Source organism: Salminus brasiliensis, chromosome 1 (genome assembly GCF_030463535.1).
Source record: "Salminus brasiliensis chromosome 1, fSalBra1.hap2, whole genome shotgun sequence".
NCBI lineage: Eukaryota > Metazoa > Chordata > Actinopteri > Characiformes > Bryconidae > Salminus > Salminus brasiliensis.
Genome location: NC_132878.1, coordinates 31,267,053 through 31,283,124, shown reverse-complemented (window position 1 = coordinate 31,283,124; position 16,072 = coordinate 31,267,053). Strand labels below are relative to the sequence as shown.

At 41.3% G+C, this 16,072-nt stretch overlaps 1 protein-coding gene across 4 annotated transcripts in view; it reads right to left on the bottom strand.

Annotated features, from left to right (window-relative positions):
- Window positions 1-462: 462 nt before the first annotated feature.
- med23 (mediator complex subunit 23) overlaps window positions 463-16,072 on the bottom strand; it is a 40,651-nt gene continuing 25,041 nt past the window's right edge. For all 4 annotated transcript variants that reach the window (XM_072677468.1, XM_072677458.1, XM_072677439.1 and 1 more), the window contains 19 exons: window positions 15,264-15,464; window positions 13,863-14,006; window positions 13,592-13,737; window positions 13,208-13,453; window positions 11,354-11,496; window positions 9,959-10,133; window positions 9,344-9,507; window positions 9,054-9,178; window positions 8,711-8,916; window positions 8,073-8,253; window positions 7,289-7,459; window positions 6,180-6,396; window positions 5,497-5,733; window positions 4,979-5,144; window positions 4,421-4,493; window positions 3,900-4,114; window positions 3,413-3,533; window positions 2,813-2,944; window positions 463-2,563 (listed from right to left, as the gene is read on the bottom strand). In XM_072677468.1, the coding sequence (XP_072533569.1) occupies window positions 2,393-2,563; window positions 2,813-2,944; window positions 3,413-3,533; window positions 3,900-4,114; window positions 4,421-4,493; window positions 4,979-5,144; window positions 5,497-5,733; window positions 6,180-6,396; window positions 7,289-7,459; window positions 8,073-8,253; window positions 8,711-8,916; window positions 9,054-9,178; window positions 9,344-9,507; window positions 9,959-10,133; window positions 11,354-11,496; window positions 13,208-13,453; window positions 13,592-13,737; window positions 13,863-14,006; window positions 15,264-15,464 (3,234 nt within the window). In that variant the 3' untranslated portion in view covers window positions 463-2,392. The remainder of the gene's footprint in view (window positions 2,564-2,812; window positions 2,945-3,412; window positions 3,534-3,899; window positions 4,115-4,420; window positions 4,494-4,978; window positions 5,145-5,496; window positions 5,734-6,179; window positions 6,397-7,288; window positions 7,460-8,072; window positions 8,254-8,710; window positions 8,917-9,053; window positions 9,179-9,343; window positions 9,508-9,958; window positions 10,134-11,353; window positions 11,497-13,207; window positions 13,454-13,591; window positions 13,738-13,862; window positions 14,007-15,263; window positions 15,465-16,072) is intronic.

Genomic DNA, 16,072 nt, shown 5'->3' with positions numbered 1-16,072 from the left:
TGAATGAGCAGCACCTGCTGCTGTTAAACGTCTGTTTATTAATTTGCATGTCTGTGTTAACTGTAATGGTTATGTTTCCAATATGGGAAACCAAAGAGAGACATTGTAAAGACAGGGCACTCATGGGGTCACCCCATTTCCTCGGTCACTCGCGGGGTCCCTCAAGGCTCAGTGCTCCAAAATCTCATCCTTGAAATCCTTATACTTGGTTCACAGATCAACTCCTTTATTAACAACACCTCCGCAACACAGGTGGTCCCATCACATCACACCAGTGTTCTAAAACCTCCATTGGTTGCTAATTAAATCCCACATGTAGTGCAACCTCAGATTATCTTTAATCCTCCTCTTCCAACCACAGTAGCTTTGGTGCTCGAGCCTTCTCCTACTCCACTATTAATGAATTCAATCTCTGAACCATCCTTGAAGCCCTTTCTGCTGTCCTAAAAAGAATTAGACTGATTATGTTACAAAGTTTTTATTAAAAAAAAGGCAAAAACAACATAAATGGAAAAGAATACATAATTGATTATACAAATGCTCTGAAGGCATCAACACACAATCTGCTTTGTGTTTTGTTCTATTCAGATTTGCAGATTATGGAGAAGACTGACGCACTCCTACAGTTCAGGAGTGTCCGCCAACTGTCAGTACAATCTCGGCACTGTTTAAAGCAACAGTTCATCAGAAAAAACTAGTAACTGTAACTGCCTGTATCAAGGGTGTAAATCCACTCACACAGCTTCAGTTCATCAGCCACTTTCTGAGGAAGGGAGCCCTAACTTTTCAGGAACTCATCTTCACAGCTAAACTGACCAACCCAAGCAAGCAGTGATTTTATCCTATATTCAAATGGTAACCGTGTTATTTTAAGATTGGTGGGGGGTCAACTGGGGGAGAGAATGGTTACATACAAATCTTTAACAGTGCTTACACTCTTATTTAAGAAAAGTGAGTAAAAAAATATGTTAAAGCAAGAATGTTATATACATAAACATAAACATGCAAAACACGTAATTCAGCCATTATAAATGAATGATTCGGTATAAAAAAAAAGAACCCATATGGTTCAATTGTGTAGTCATGAACATGAGGAACTGAGGTATGGAACTACTATTCAGCTGGACTGCTGCTTTGGTCATTTTCTTCACTTCGAGTAAAATAATGTCCAAGTGTCAACCAAAGAGCACAAGGCTTCACCACTACTCATGTTCCACAGCGAAGTGCTCTGCAACCTGGTTAAGTCGCTCATGTGTTCTTTTATAGCGGCTGTGCTTGAGGCTGGACAAGCTTTACATAATGCAGATTCAATTGGGGGTATAACACTTCAAAAACGTCGGAATTTCATTTGATACAGTAAATTCAAAATTTTTCATTTTTTATTACAGTATTAATAAGGAATGCGCTGTAATGTACTAATGTGTGAACATTTACCATTTCCAGCTCCAAGAGCATCCAAACTACAGTATCTGAAACAGTATCTGTGCTTTACAGCGTCTCAACCCAACACTCTAGCCACAAGCTGATGTTAAGCTGAAGTCAAAACACCTACAGTTAGGGGGTTATTAAGTAAATATGAAGGATTTAGTTCAATTTAACCAATTTCTGGTGTTTTACAAAGACAAGACATTCCAGTGTAATTTAATGAATTCACTATTATTAACATTTAGGTATTGTTTGTAGGTATTGTGTTATAAACTGAGGTGTGTGTTACAGTCTCTCATTAGGGTTGAATATTAATAACACTCTAAATGTAGGTATTGTGATATAAACTGAGGTGTGAGTTACAGTCTCTCATTAGGGTTGAATATTAATAACACTCTAAATGTAGGTATTGTGATATAAACTGAGGTGTGTGTTACAGTCTCTCATTAGGGTTGAATATTAATAACACTCTAAATGTAGGTATTGTGATATAAACTGAGGTGAGTTACAGTCTCTCATTAGGGTTGAATATTAATAACACTCTAAATGTAGGTATTGTGATATTATAAACTCAGGTGTGTGTTACAGTCTCTCATTAGGGTTGAATATTAACACTCTAAATGTAGGTATTGTGATATAAACTGAGGTGTGTGTTACAGTCTCTCATTAGGGTTGAATATTAATAACACTCTAAATGTAGGTATTGTGATATAAACTGAGGTGTGTGTTACAGTCTCTCATTAGGGTTAATATTAATAACACTCTAAATGTAGATACTGTGATATAAACTGAGGTGTGAGTCACAGTCTCTCATTAGGGTTGAATGGGATGTTTAAGAGCGTTTTATAAAGCTTATCCAACCTGACAACAGTAGCTATGAAAAAACACATGGACGGAGCCTGTACAGAATAATTACATCATACAGTAACACAGTGAGGGTCCACAGGGGACGGGGTCATTTGAAAGGTCACTGGGCAGGTCCAGGTCCACTCTGAGGAGCAGGTGAGGAGACTGTGGTTGGCTGAGAGGAGGTGGTTGCTGTAGAAACAGCTGCAGCCGGTTCCATCTTGCTGATGTGGGTGATGAAACGGAGGCGGAGCTTCATGGCCGGCCTTAACGTGCAGATAATTTTCTCCACCTGAGAGTAGAGGGGGGGAAAAATGTATCCATCAATAATAAAACAATTCAAAGTCTTTGGCATTTGGGGATTGAAAAGACAATATCCCGACTGCTTCAACTTAAGTTTCAGCTTCACAGAAACAGATCTGCTGCTGTAGAACTAAACCGTTTAGACAGCAGAGACGATATTTGGAGAGAAGCAAGGCAGAGAGAACAGCTGACAGACAGACGAGTGGGCAGAATGACTGTGTGTGTGTGTTATTGTTACCTGGTCTTTGACGCTGTCCCCTGTGAACATGTATTTGATGTGGTAGAGAAAGTCACAGATGGGGTCCATATACGCCAGATGCTTACTGTGGTGGTCCACTGCCTGCAGCATCTCATAGAATGCCACTCCAATCTGAAAGAGAAAGAGAGATGGTGAGGTTCTAAAAACAGTCCGGATAAATTACACCAACATGAACAGCCGGTTCTAGGTATTATCCAGATCCAAATAAATGACTGGGTATCTCCAAACTACTGTGTAATTATTTTAGGTAATACTGGGTCTGCCCAACAGGTTCTAGATCAGCAATCTCAAGCAGAAGAGCTATATTCCCGCTGACTTTGAATGTAACCCTACCTTCAGCGGTCCTCGATTGGCTAAATGGGGTGTATTACATTTTGGTGGTAGAACCAAAGAGGCTAAATTGTGCGGGAATGTAGTTTTCTAGAGGACGGCTAAAGATCACCATTCAAGATATTCAGGGGGGGGGGGGAGTGAGTGTGTACCTGTGTGCAGGTGGAACAGCTGGACTCTGTGTAAATACATGTCAGTATGAGTATGTGTTGCACATGGCGGTGTTTGTTGTGTGTGGATAGTGTGTACCTCCAGCATGCAGCGTGTTCTCTCCTGCTGGAAGCGCTGCAGGAACGGGCCCACCAGGTGGTAGATGTAGAGGAGCTGGAACTCTGTCTTCACCAGCGGCTTCAGCACCTCTGACAGAAACCTGACAAATCATCACAAACTAATTTTAACAGGGTTCTAACTATCAGGGACGTGCTCGGGTACTCCGTAAACCATTCGAGGCGCCAGTCTTCAAACTCTAAAGTCACTGTTTGGGATATCTGTTTAATGTCATTTCAGGAACCTTTACTACACTCACTCAAGTACTTTATAAGGAAGAATACACTAATACTGGGTAGAGCATCTATTTGCTCTCAACCTATGTTCTTTATGGCATGGTTGAATCATTGCTTTGAGATTCTGGTCCAGGTTAGCATGGACTAGCATCACACAGTTCCTGCGGATTTTTCAGGAGCACTTTAATGCAACTAATCTCATGTTCTACATTACACTTGGCCAAATCTCTTACTTGGGAATGAGGGAGAGTTGTCCAATGCTGGAATGGTGCCAGACTGCGTGGGCTAGCGCTAGCACGTAACTGCAGTACATCTCAGAGTAGGATTGGTGGCAGGCCGTGAAGTCCAGCAGCTGGAAAGGGTATCCAACCCACTCAGTCTCTGATGTTAGCGTTGGGCTGCTGATCACGCTGACAATGCGATCATGAAGTACAATCCAGTACGGCTCCTACAAAACAGAAAAGATAAAGACATTTCAAACCCAAGTTAATATTAATATTAAAAGCCCCATTAATATTCATCAGATTTAATAAACAGAAAATGATTTTTTAAATACATTTAGTAAAAGGAGATTTCATTTATTCTTTGTTTTTAAACATATATATAGTTTATATATTTATCAAATATATTAGAAAACATTCTGAGCTGCATTTTAATGCATTGAAAGATACTATATAAATAAAAGAGAAACAGCAAGTTAAAATGTTTTTGAGCGAGAATGTGTGTGTAATAAGTGTGAGGGAACTATCTGTACAGGCAGAGCGGTGATGACCAGGCCAATGGCATTCATCCAGGCAGTCACGTTCTCACGAGGCACCAAAGGCTGACTGCAGGAAACACAGAGGACACCAAACATCAAAACACACACAAACACATCAATTCTAGTAGGACCGACAAACCAACCACAGTCCAGCATCAAACTCATGTACCCTCAACATGCACTAGCTTTATGGGAATCCAAAACTAAAGAAGCATTCTTGCTCTTGAAGCAGCAGCAAATCAGTGGTATTTCATCTAGCAGGGCTTGCCCTCAATTCTGACCTCTGGTGGCATTATTTTCAGCGTGTGTTTGGGGGGGGGGTACTGAGGACTGGATTAAGCATTTTTGCTACAGTCTACAACAAATGTTAATTAGTATTAGAATTGTGATTGATAATATTTATTAATTTTAATAATAAAAAAAACCCTAATTTCATTTACAACTGACAAAGACCTGACAAGGATAGCTTAATATCAATTAATCTTATTTATACAGTATCCTTTGGTTAATAAACTACATGTTCAAAGACTTGCAGTGGTGAAGAGCACGGACCTCTTTAGCACTACATTTAGCAATGCGTTTCCCACATCTTTCCCTGGCACCGCAAGAGCCATCAGCTCAACACAGGTCACGTGGAGCGCATGTGCCGCTGGGTTCGGAAACTCATTAAAGCGCCAGTCACAGTTGGGAAACGGACCTGGAGACTTCCCAGCCATTGGTAGCACTGGTTAAGCAAAAGACTTGCTGGAAAAAACATGCTCAAACCTTGCATATAATTACATAGAACAGTGTGTTTTAGTTACTGTCCCAAATGTTTACATATGATACTGTTCAAATGTTCTCTAAATGAACCTAGTTAATGTTAAAAAAAAAACAAAAAAACAAAAACACCTAATTTCTATTAGAAGCATTAAAAAATGCTTTAGGGTCATTTACAGTGTACTGGCTGGATATACAGAAAAGCACATGAATATTCATCAGTAGTTTTACATTTACAGAAACTGGAGAACATTAAACAGCCTGAATGCTCATTCTGCACTTTAATCCAAACACAACAGCTAAAAGGATATTGTCAACCAGGCGGCCAATGAGCTTGCAGTAGTAGGTATCGTCAGGTATCCACACGTTGTCATCACGGGGGTTCATGCCAAACTTGAGGTAGGTCTCACTCAGGCACCAGCCAGGCGTGCGGTTATCCTTCAGCGAGCTCATGATGGCATGCACCAGCTTGCGCTTCAGATTGGTGCGGTCGCGCAGGTGCCTCTCATAGTAGTGTAAGGTGTTATAAAGGTACGTCACCGGCCGATCTGAAAAATTGCAAAAGGAACATCAAAAAAAAAAAAAAAGGTCAGTATTTCCAGTTCTCATCCAACACCTGAATTTCTTTATTGAAGTCAATGAAGTGAGCTGCTGGTGAAACTGGAAAAATCCATACAGTGGATTTCATACTCAGGGCTGAGACACAGAGTTGTAACAATTTTGCTGCTGAGTTTTTGCACAGAACTGAAAATACTTAGCACTAGATTAAACGAAGGTTTTAAATGAAGAAAACATTCAGACTTTAGGACCTAGTTTTGTTATAAATACATGCATGAACTAAAACCTGAGAATTGTTCTGAATGCATCCGAACTGAACTGAACGCAATAATCTGATCCTTTGCTCTCATGAAGGTACATAACTCATACACAGGTACATAAGCTTTTTATCAAAGAATTTAGTTTCAGATCTTTAGTGTGGGCCAACAGCTCTCACCATGGAACTTGTAGAGCCCGCCTAGGTGGTCCAACAGAGTCTCCAGGGACTTTGAGACAGGCAGCAGCTCCAAGAAGCGGTGGATGACGATGTCGAAAACTGGCAGGAAACGCAGGCACACGTTACCAAAGTAGATGGGCAAGTACTGCGGCTGAAGCTGCATGGGTGGATTCACCTGCTCTGCCAGACCCTCAAAGTACAGCTTTTCTGGGTATTTCTGAATGTGAAGAGAGCAGAGGGAACGTGATCATCAGAATGGAATGTGAATGTTTCTGATGAAGTTTCAAAGTCAGCTGTGCTGCAGTAGAACTGCATCATTGTCTGTCTGCAGTAAAAAAAAAAAAAAACAACAAAACAAAACAAAACACAGGATGATGACTGTAGGACATCTATAGGACATCCGGGATCCAGTCCCTTCACCGCTCTGTGAGTCAAAGGAAGAGGTCAGGAGGTGGTTTGGGACTGAACTTTCTAACTGTAACATTTATCACAGTTACACAGAAAGGAAAGAGAGGGCAAACACTCCAAGTTTTGAAATGTCAGTGCAATAACAGAGCAGCCTACATAGTCTGCAAACCCCCACTGTGAGCGAGAGAGCGAGAGAGAAAGAGAGAGAGAGAGCGCGCGAGAGCGAGAGAGAGACAATGTTGGTATTTCAGAGGACCTCCATAATGGGCGCTATCCGGATAATAACGTATTCTGAAGGACTTTTTGTTCGGAAACATTATTCATTCTGTTGGGAGCGTCTATTCAGATGAATGCAGCCAATCTCAAATACACTATTAATACATTCATCAACCACAAACGCCCTCCTGCGTCTCTGCAATGTCAGGCCCAGAGCGTCTGAAGGAGTGCTTCACTAAAAATACCAATAATGAATGCAAGCTAGTGAAACCAAAATTAACTGTTAGCGTAATGCTAACTGGCAGCCCACTAGCATCCGCCCAGTAATGGCAATGTAGTCGACTGTGCATTGGTTAAACTAATCCTTTAGAGCTAGATGTGTCTTTCAGTGTAAGGTCATCTAGTACAATTTCCACTCTGATGTTGAAGGTCCCCATGAACAACATATTAGATGTGTTAAGAAAGGGTATCTTGGGTATATTTACCTTGTGGTAGGACATGTGCTTGTTATGCCAGTCACTCTGTAGCCAGTGTTCGGGAGCGTTCTCCTTGACGAAGTCGCTGACACGATTGCGGAAGTCATTGGGCTTTAGGAGGAGAAGCTGGATAATGAAGTAGCAAACTTGAGCTTCATTCCCTTCATGACTCCTCATAGCCTACACAATGGCAAACAAAGAAAACCAAGAGTAAGAAAAAATAAAACCACAAATCCTGTAGCGCAACACGGCAGAGTAAAACAGCACAATATCAGAGAGGGGAGGATGTAAAGGTATGGAATTAGATCAACCAACAATGCTTTAATAAATAAACTCCACCTCATCACCAAATTTCGAAGTCATCCCAAAAGAAGAAAAAGAACACAGTTCCACTACTCCACAGCTCAATGCGGGGGGGGGGGCTTATACATCTATCAGCATGGTGCTGTTTGTCTGGCAATACAGGGACTAGACAAGCTGTGTCAGCAATGGGTGAAACCTAACAATTCTCTACCAAACCGTTTAAACAGAGTATGTGGGCAATATCAGCAGAAGATATCAGAGGGTGGAAAAAACTACTCAATTCCCATCATAAAGAGCATACTTTCACACCGACTGTTAACTGTGGTGTAAACCAGTGGGTGGGTAGTTTCACACTTGCATACTTTTTAGATACCTTTTCATTTTAAAGCATTTGTAGCTGTGCAATGCTGAAACAGCACAGGTTTTACTGCATGTTCTTTAGAGTCCACAAAGATAGTCTCATAAAACCATGTGTGTATGGATTCCTCACCAGACAGAGGATGAGGCGGTCCAGAGTGACAATGTTGTATTTCCACACCATGTCATTCAGGATCTCAATGCATTTGTTTAACTGCTGTCCCCCCGCTGATGTCGAGAACTCGTACACGAGAAAATCAGCAAACGTCCGCACATGTGCAACCAGCGCACGTGCACCAATTCGCTCCAGCACCCTGTCAGGCAGACGAGAAATAAGATGAGTAACAACAAACTCTGCAAGGGTAGAGTTACATTCCCAACAATACAAAACATGCTATGAAGTGCTTCTCAGTAACAGAGACAGGGAGACTGATAACAATTGAGGAACAGACGAATGCAGAAAAAATACAGAATCCTTGAAATCCTTGAGCCTCCTCTAGGGTGCACACAAATTCTGACTGGGTGTCAAGATAACACTAAAGTAGCAGGACTTCACAGCCCGATTTCAATTCTGAAACCGCACTGAAAATGCACCGTTTGTGTAAATTCACTGTATCTCAGCCAAAATCGACCCAGTCGGGTGGTTCAGTACATATCTACTTAATGATAATAGTTATGTTACGATTGTTCTGGGAGACCAGATGAAGTGCTGACAGATAAACAGAAAAACATGTGCACTGACACCGACTGATCTGTAAACGGAACAGCCACCTGAAGCCAATCTGGTTGATGTGGTCGGTTTCTAGAAGCATCTTCCAGAGCAGGCAGAGGAACAGTGGTGGAGAGCCCTGCATGGAGAAGTGTGTGATGATGTCGTTCTCATTAGTCATGGACTTCCACTTCCTGTATTCCTCCTCCACGTTCTTCTTCAGGTTGAAGCGGCTCTCCTGAGGAACGTTGTTCTGCTTGAAGAATGCCTGTGTTGAGGACAAAAAAAAAAAGGGAAAACAGGGAAAAATTCAGCGAAACAGAAACCACTGTGTGTCTTTATTAAACTCAGAGCTAGCCTAGGACTTGTTGTGCCAGATGAATACCAAATGCTGCTTGTGCTGACCTGTAAGGGAGCCGGGAAGCAGCTCAGTGTGTGAGAGGCCCAGTTATGAGGTGTGAAGTTCATGATGGTCTGCAGAATGTCCTTACACCACGTACCCTGGATAGAGTCTGAACCTGTGAAGAAGTCTTCAGCAAGAAAAGACTAGTTAAAGGCACATAAACCACATATACTATATATAAATAAAGCATTAAAAATAATAACTGAATATTAATAAGCCTAAGGGTCAACATATAGCAAGAATGTATACAATAAGCCTACAAAAGAAGGGTAATCCTATTGGGCTAGTGTACCAGTGATGTGTGTAGCACGGGCAAGAGTAAGGATGAGTGCTCGGTTCAGCTCCTCAGACTCTGCAGACAGCACTGTTTTGGGGTCACTGAGGAAACGTGTGAACTGCGGTTGGACCTCTGAGCTTCCCAATGCTGTGATTAACCTCAGAGCTGTGCTCTCCACACTGAAAAACACACAACACGCAGTAAAATTTTGTTTAAGTAAAACCATCCATTTTAAATCAGTATTTCTTATAAGGTTCATTAAAGATTTACACACTGCTTCATTCATCTGTGCACCCCTCCATCAGTACACTCATTTATTCATCTCCATCTGTATACCCATCCTATTAAATTCACACATGTATCTCTCCCCTTTCAGAAACACAGGCAGTAGCTTCTAAAACCACTGATTAATTCCTTCAATCACCTTCTACCTATTCATTCACGCATCCTCCCAGATAACCAACAGGCCACATATCTACTTATTTATTGATTTATTTATCCATCCATCCACCCATATGACCATCAGACTCTCTAATCAACCTGTCACACACACAACAACCATCATTCATGCACCCCTTGTAATTTCTATAGTAGAAAACTACTGGCGTGTCCAACTGTAAAGAGTCTGACCAGAGGTGCAGCTGGTTCTGATTGGTCTGCGGTACGGCAGCGAGTGAGTGAAGGTGAGAGAGGAGCTGGACGCGGTAGTGCGGCTGGATGTGATGCATCCGGTAACTGAACATCTCCAGCAGGGTGTGCAGAATCCCCCACGCATGACACTTAAAGACATTTGGTAACAGCTGGCCTGAGGAGGGAGGCAGGAGAGGGACAAAATTATCAATAAATAATACAGCCCTAATTAACACAGCTCAGAATATAATAAACATCCAACTGACATGAAAATTGTTGCCAACACTGTTACAGATTTTGAAGGACAAATGCCTGATAATTATTGATAAGGAATAATCAAAGAACATTCAGTTGTATTTTACATTTTAATGTTATACTCCGACTGTAATATGATAGATCCGTTCTCCATAGGCATGTATTGTAAAACTCAAATCAGATAAGAATGCTTTAATACAATCTTTGTTTTTTTTTTTCTTAGCTAATACAGTTTTAAATAAGATACCTTCACATTCAAATATCTAGGGACCCCAGGTAAACATGTTAAACAAGTTAAAAACTAACCATACTTTATAACATTTTAAGATGAATGTATTATGTATATATTTTTTTCTTTTTACACAGTTTTAGAGTGAATAAAGGAAAGGAGCACACTGCAATCATTTGGTCACCCCAAGAGAATTGAGCTCTCAGAAGATCTCAGATCTCAGTTAGCCTGTTAGGGCTATGTATTGCATTCTGACTCCTCAAACCTTGTCCCAACAGAGGAGGAGAGGAGTCTAAGACTATAATTCTAAAAAAAAAAACAAAAAAAAAAACAAACAAACACCCTAAAATCCACAGGGGACCGCCAAGAGGCATAGGTCTTGCCCTTACAGTTCATATTCCTAAACATCACTGAAAATCTGTGAATAGACCTCAACAGAGCAGTGCATGCAAGACAGATTCCTTTTGGAAATCAGGGATTTTTTTTTTACTGGCTTAGCTAGTCACCATAATAGACATTTTGTCCAGAGGGGCTCGATTTTGAACAAAGGTGCATGGCACTGTGTAGTAGTCTTCTAAATAATACTACAGTAAATTCCCCTAATTTTTATGTTGTCCCCAACGTGAAGTTCTATACTGATTTGTAGTTTAAGCTGTACTTTTTTCACTTTCTAACACTCTAAAGTATTAGGACAATCATTCAACTGTTTAACCACTGATAAACTCTTAATGTTCAAAAGGTTTTTTTTTAGGTTACTTCATAAAACCAAATTGTATTTATATTACAGAAAAACACACACACATATAAATATAAATATATATATAAAAAGTATCCCAACATTAGGTTTTCACCATCTTGCGCATGTCTTTTTTTTTTAAATAACAGAACCCAGTAAGAGTATCCAGCCTTACTGATGAAGCCTTTGATTCCAAGGGACTCTATCTCCATGTAGACCAGCAGGCGGCTGTATGTCTCCACCAGGGCAGGGGCCAGGGCGACACTAGACTTGGCATGGGCCAGTTTAATGACCCGTGTGGCTATACTGTGAATGAGACTGGGACATACAGAGATCAAGAGAGACGTATGTGTTAAGGAAGCAAATATTGTACCTTTGACAAAGACAATTTTTGTTGGACACCACACTAAATTTAATATCAATTTAAGCCGCAGTAACATCTATTTTTTTGGACACAGCAGTGGGATCAGACCTACTGTCCATCACTAAACAAAACAAAAAACAAACAAAAAAAACAACATGAAAATTTATCATCTCCTAGTCATGCTTTTTCTTCAATTAGTCATTCTACAAGCATGCCAGCTGGCAGCAAGACACGTAACAGCAACACACGCATAACTCAGTCACTCTGATATGGCAGAGAAAATTGTGAAGAGACAGACAGCAGCGCATTCCTTCAAGCAGAAGAGTGAATTAAAGTTATTGTGTACAGTGGCAGTGTGCGGTTCCTGTATCTAACAGCAGCCAACAGAGAAATAAGACCCCTTCTCTGTTCTACAATTCATTCCATAAAACTGGAAAGCACAACTATAAACACTTTGCTAAACTCAGGAAAGATATGGGAGGTTTCTATGTGACTACAACCAGTTCCAGATAACTTAACAGCGGTGGATTAAGGTGATAAGGAACCAACATGACCAAACTGGTTGATGGACATGACAACGTTTGGATTTCTTTTTAATTGGTTTTAAAAGTTTTGAAACCAAAATGTACAGAATTATACATACAGGGTGAAACATATAACTGCACATTTATTATTAGTTCAGAAATGCTGAAGGTTCCAAAATGTCTTAAAGACTAGTTAACCTCCTGATCTGTTAGCTTCTCTGTGCTCATATAAAAAAAGAAAACTGGTTGACAGCAATCACTGGCTTAAGCAACAGACAGTACAATGGGGAAGTCTAAGCGGTTCAGTGCAGATCTGAGACAGATTATCGTAGATCCACGCAAATCAGGAATGTCTCTTGGAGCCTTTTCTAAACAACTGCAGATGTTAAGATCATCCGTTCAAATAACCGTACACAAGCAGATGTTATTGGGAAGTGAAGCCATGTTGCCAAGAAATGTCACCCCCAGCTGAGAGGAAATTAATTCTGATGGACAGGAACAACCCAAGAACCCCCAAGGCACAGGCCTGCCCTGAACTGGAAGCTGCTGGAAGAACAGCTTCCTTGTCTACAGTCAAACTAATTTTTATATCACTGCTGTCCAAGGAAGAAGCCCATGCTCCAAAACGGACACCTTTAAACTGAACTGAAGTTTGCAGCTCACCACATGGACAAAGAAAAAGCCTTCTGGAGGAAAGCACTGCGGTCAGATGAGGAAGATATTTTTATCCATAATGATCAGAGGTATGTTGGAGGAGTAATGGTTTTCAACACCAAGGACACTGTACCTACTGTTAAGGGATACTGCTAGGGTACTTTGCACAAAATTGATGGAATAATGAAGGAGGACCACCTCAGAATTCTTTAGCATAACCTCAAATCAGCTAGACAGTTGAAGCTGGGATTCCAACCCAAAACACGCATCAAAAAGTCACCACACACAAAGTGTGCTTAAAGGCCAGATCCAACCTTCCAAAAATCATTGAAAGCCCACGTTCATGATAAGTGGACTGTATGTTTTCACCAAGATGTCCTGGCCAATCGGTGGTTATGGACCCATGAGTTAGTCTGCATAATTCGCACAACCCAAAACGTACCCAGCTTAAAATGTTAGCCAGCTCCAAGAATCTCCCATGGCTCACCTCATTTTGGCGTGGACGGTGAGAGAATCGAGCAGGTTCATGGGCAGTGGCGTGACTGAGCCAGATGCCAAGCAGTTGGTCCCCGGCAGTGTGATGCGCACATTACCATTCCCATAGATGGTCTCCACTAGCACACCCATGGGCAGCGTGAAGCACTCTGAATTGGTGGAGTAAGCATTGCACAGCAACGCAATCTTATAATCAGTCATCGGCAGGCTCTTGTTGCGTAAACTCTGCTGCAGAAACCTGAAGCGCACAGAGAGAAAGATAGTATAAAATGACTCATAAACACTCACTCTATGGAATAATGTTTTAATCAACGGCTGCAAAAGATGTTCTTAAATAAATTTTTCGCCCAGGTGGGCGTGTGTGTTGGCCTCTCACTCGTGGTGCAGTTTGAGCGAGTGTGGAATAGGAATCTGTAGTTTGGAGTTGTCATTCTGTGCTTTGCGGTTCAAGTGGATCCAAATGCAGGTCATGGCGAAGGCGTGAGTGGACTGGGGTTTGTTGATGTCTGAGACTGGAATACACTGCGAGAGAGAGTGTGAGAGAGAGAGAGAGAGAGAGAAAGCGCAAAACAACTTTCTGAATTAGCACCAACCACATCAATACAAACACCAGTAAACAATGTTAACTGCAAATCAAGTTCAGTTACCTCTTTCTCAGGGTAGAGCAGGTCAAACAGTTTCATGACGGGCAGGAAGTCGGCCAGCGCATTCTTCTGGATGCTTCCAGAGATGAACTGCAGGAGCACCCACATCAGGTGATCTCTACCTTTAATCAGCCCGCGACCAGCAAGCTGCAGAGAAAAAAGGACATCAGGGTTTTATCTCTAGAACTGATTCTCCGATTTTACTCGAATGATGAAATTATTTGTATCGAAATTAAAATTTGGGTATGGTTAAAACTCTAGTGGAGGTAATGCAAGAGGAGTGTGTGAGAGAAAATGTTTGGTAACTGGATACATTTTCAAACACGTCTTCATCTACCAGCCTGAGCTCTGCGTTCTGAAGGCAATTTGCGCACACGTGCTTGTTCTTATGTGCCTAATGTTTCCCGACTGTCTGTATGTGTGTGTAACTCTAAGTGCACAGATGTTCAGGTTTGTCTTGTGGAGGGAAAAACGACTGGATATTCTGATAAATTAAGATATAAAGAAATCAGGATGAAATACAAAAAGTGCAGTTTTGTTGTTCCACCGGACAGCTGCAGCACCACTACTTATAATTACCATGTTTACATATGCACATGTCCTCTGATTGGTCAACTTAAGGGAACACAGTCATCATATCAAACTGGCAGACACCTACAAATAAAAAAATGTAGATTTGCTAAACCTATCCCTGGGGTTTTGTGTGGCATTGTGCTACATCCCAGTCATCATTTTTGGTCTGTGACGCTCATATTTGGGGCCGGATCTATATAAATATATAAAAATAATGAAATACACTCAACAAGCACTTATGCTGAGTAGGGCTTCCATTTACTCTCAAAACAGCTTACATTTTTTGCTGGAATTCTGGAAACTTTACCTGTTGTACCACATCCCAAAGGTTTTCTAATGGATTCAGATATGGTGACTGAGAACTTATCAGGCCCAAACTGCGTCAAAAACCATTACACCATTATACCACCTCTACCAGCCTGGACTGTTGACACCAGGCAGATTGGGTCCATGGATTCAAGGCTCTCTACCATCTGTGTATTTTAGCAGGAACCAACATTTATCAGACTATCTACCTTTTTTCAGTCTTGAGCTGTCCAGTTTTAGTGAGCCTATGTCCACTGCAGCCTCAGCTTTCTGTTCTTGGCTGACAGAAGTGGAACTTGACATGGTCTTCTGCTGTTACTGTTTCCACATTCTGATGGTTGGTGTAAACATTATATGAAGCTGCTGGCCTGTATCTGGATTTGATGCACTGTACTTAACTATATTTGAAGATAACTGCATGAATGAGAAGATCTTTCCTAATAAAGTGCTCAGTGAGGGCATTTCAAGTGTCAAGTTTTCTAATAACATGATTATAAAATGCTGTGTTTGTGTCCTGTACAGCACCTTCTGATGCAGTGACAGCACCATGTGTGGGAAGCTGGCGAACTGGAAGAGGACGAAGAAGATGAGTTGACTGGATAGATGTTGCCACAGCAGCTGGCTGGTTCCGCCATCGTCAAACTGCTCCTCGGTCTCTGAGCGCTCCATGGCATAAACCACCAGGTCCACCAGCTGCTCCTCCAGCACAGGGCAGCGCTGCTTATGCTACACACCCCGCAGAGCGAGAGACACAGTGATGGAGTGAGAGAGACAGAGAGGAAAAAGGGAGAGGGATAGACAGAGAGAGAAATATAGACAGAGAAAAGGGAGAAAGAGGAAGAAAGACCCACAGGACAGATACGCTTATGCAACTTTGTTCTACTATGCTTAATTATAATATAGTAATAACTGGTCTTTCGCAACCTTCTCCCATCATATAGATCGGACGAAGGTCAGACATGATGATACTATATGCAATATTTAGATACCAGAACTTAAGAATTACATGTCAGATGTCAGAAATCAGTACAACGGAAACACTGTATAGACAGAACTGCAGGGTTTTTACTGTGAGAACGAGTTGGTTTACTTCTGTATTGGAGTACAGCAATGGTTTAGTTAAAGTCAAATTTACTGTTTTATCTGTTATGTTATGCTTAGGACATCTTAAGTGATGAATGCCTCTAAAAGCTCCCTCACAAAGAGCACTGAGGCACTGATTGACCAAAGTTTTGAGAAGATTGTAGGTGTAAAATATAAGACAAAAAAGTCCCTAAAGAAAATCCACAATATTACCATCAACACTACATATTAAACTCAGTGGGTTCACTGGT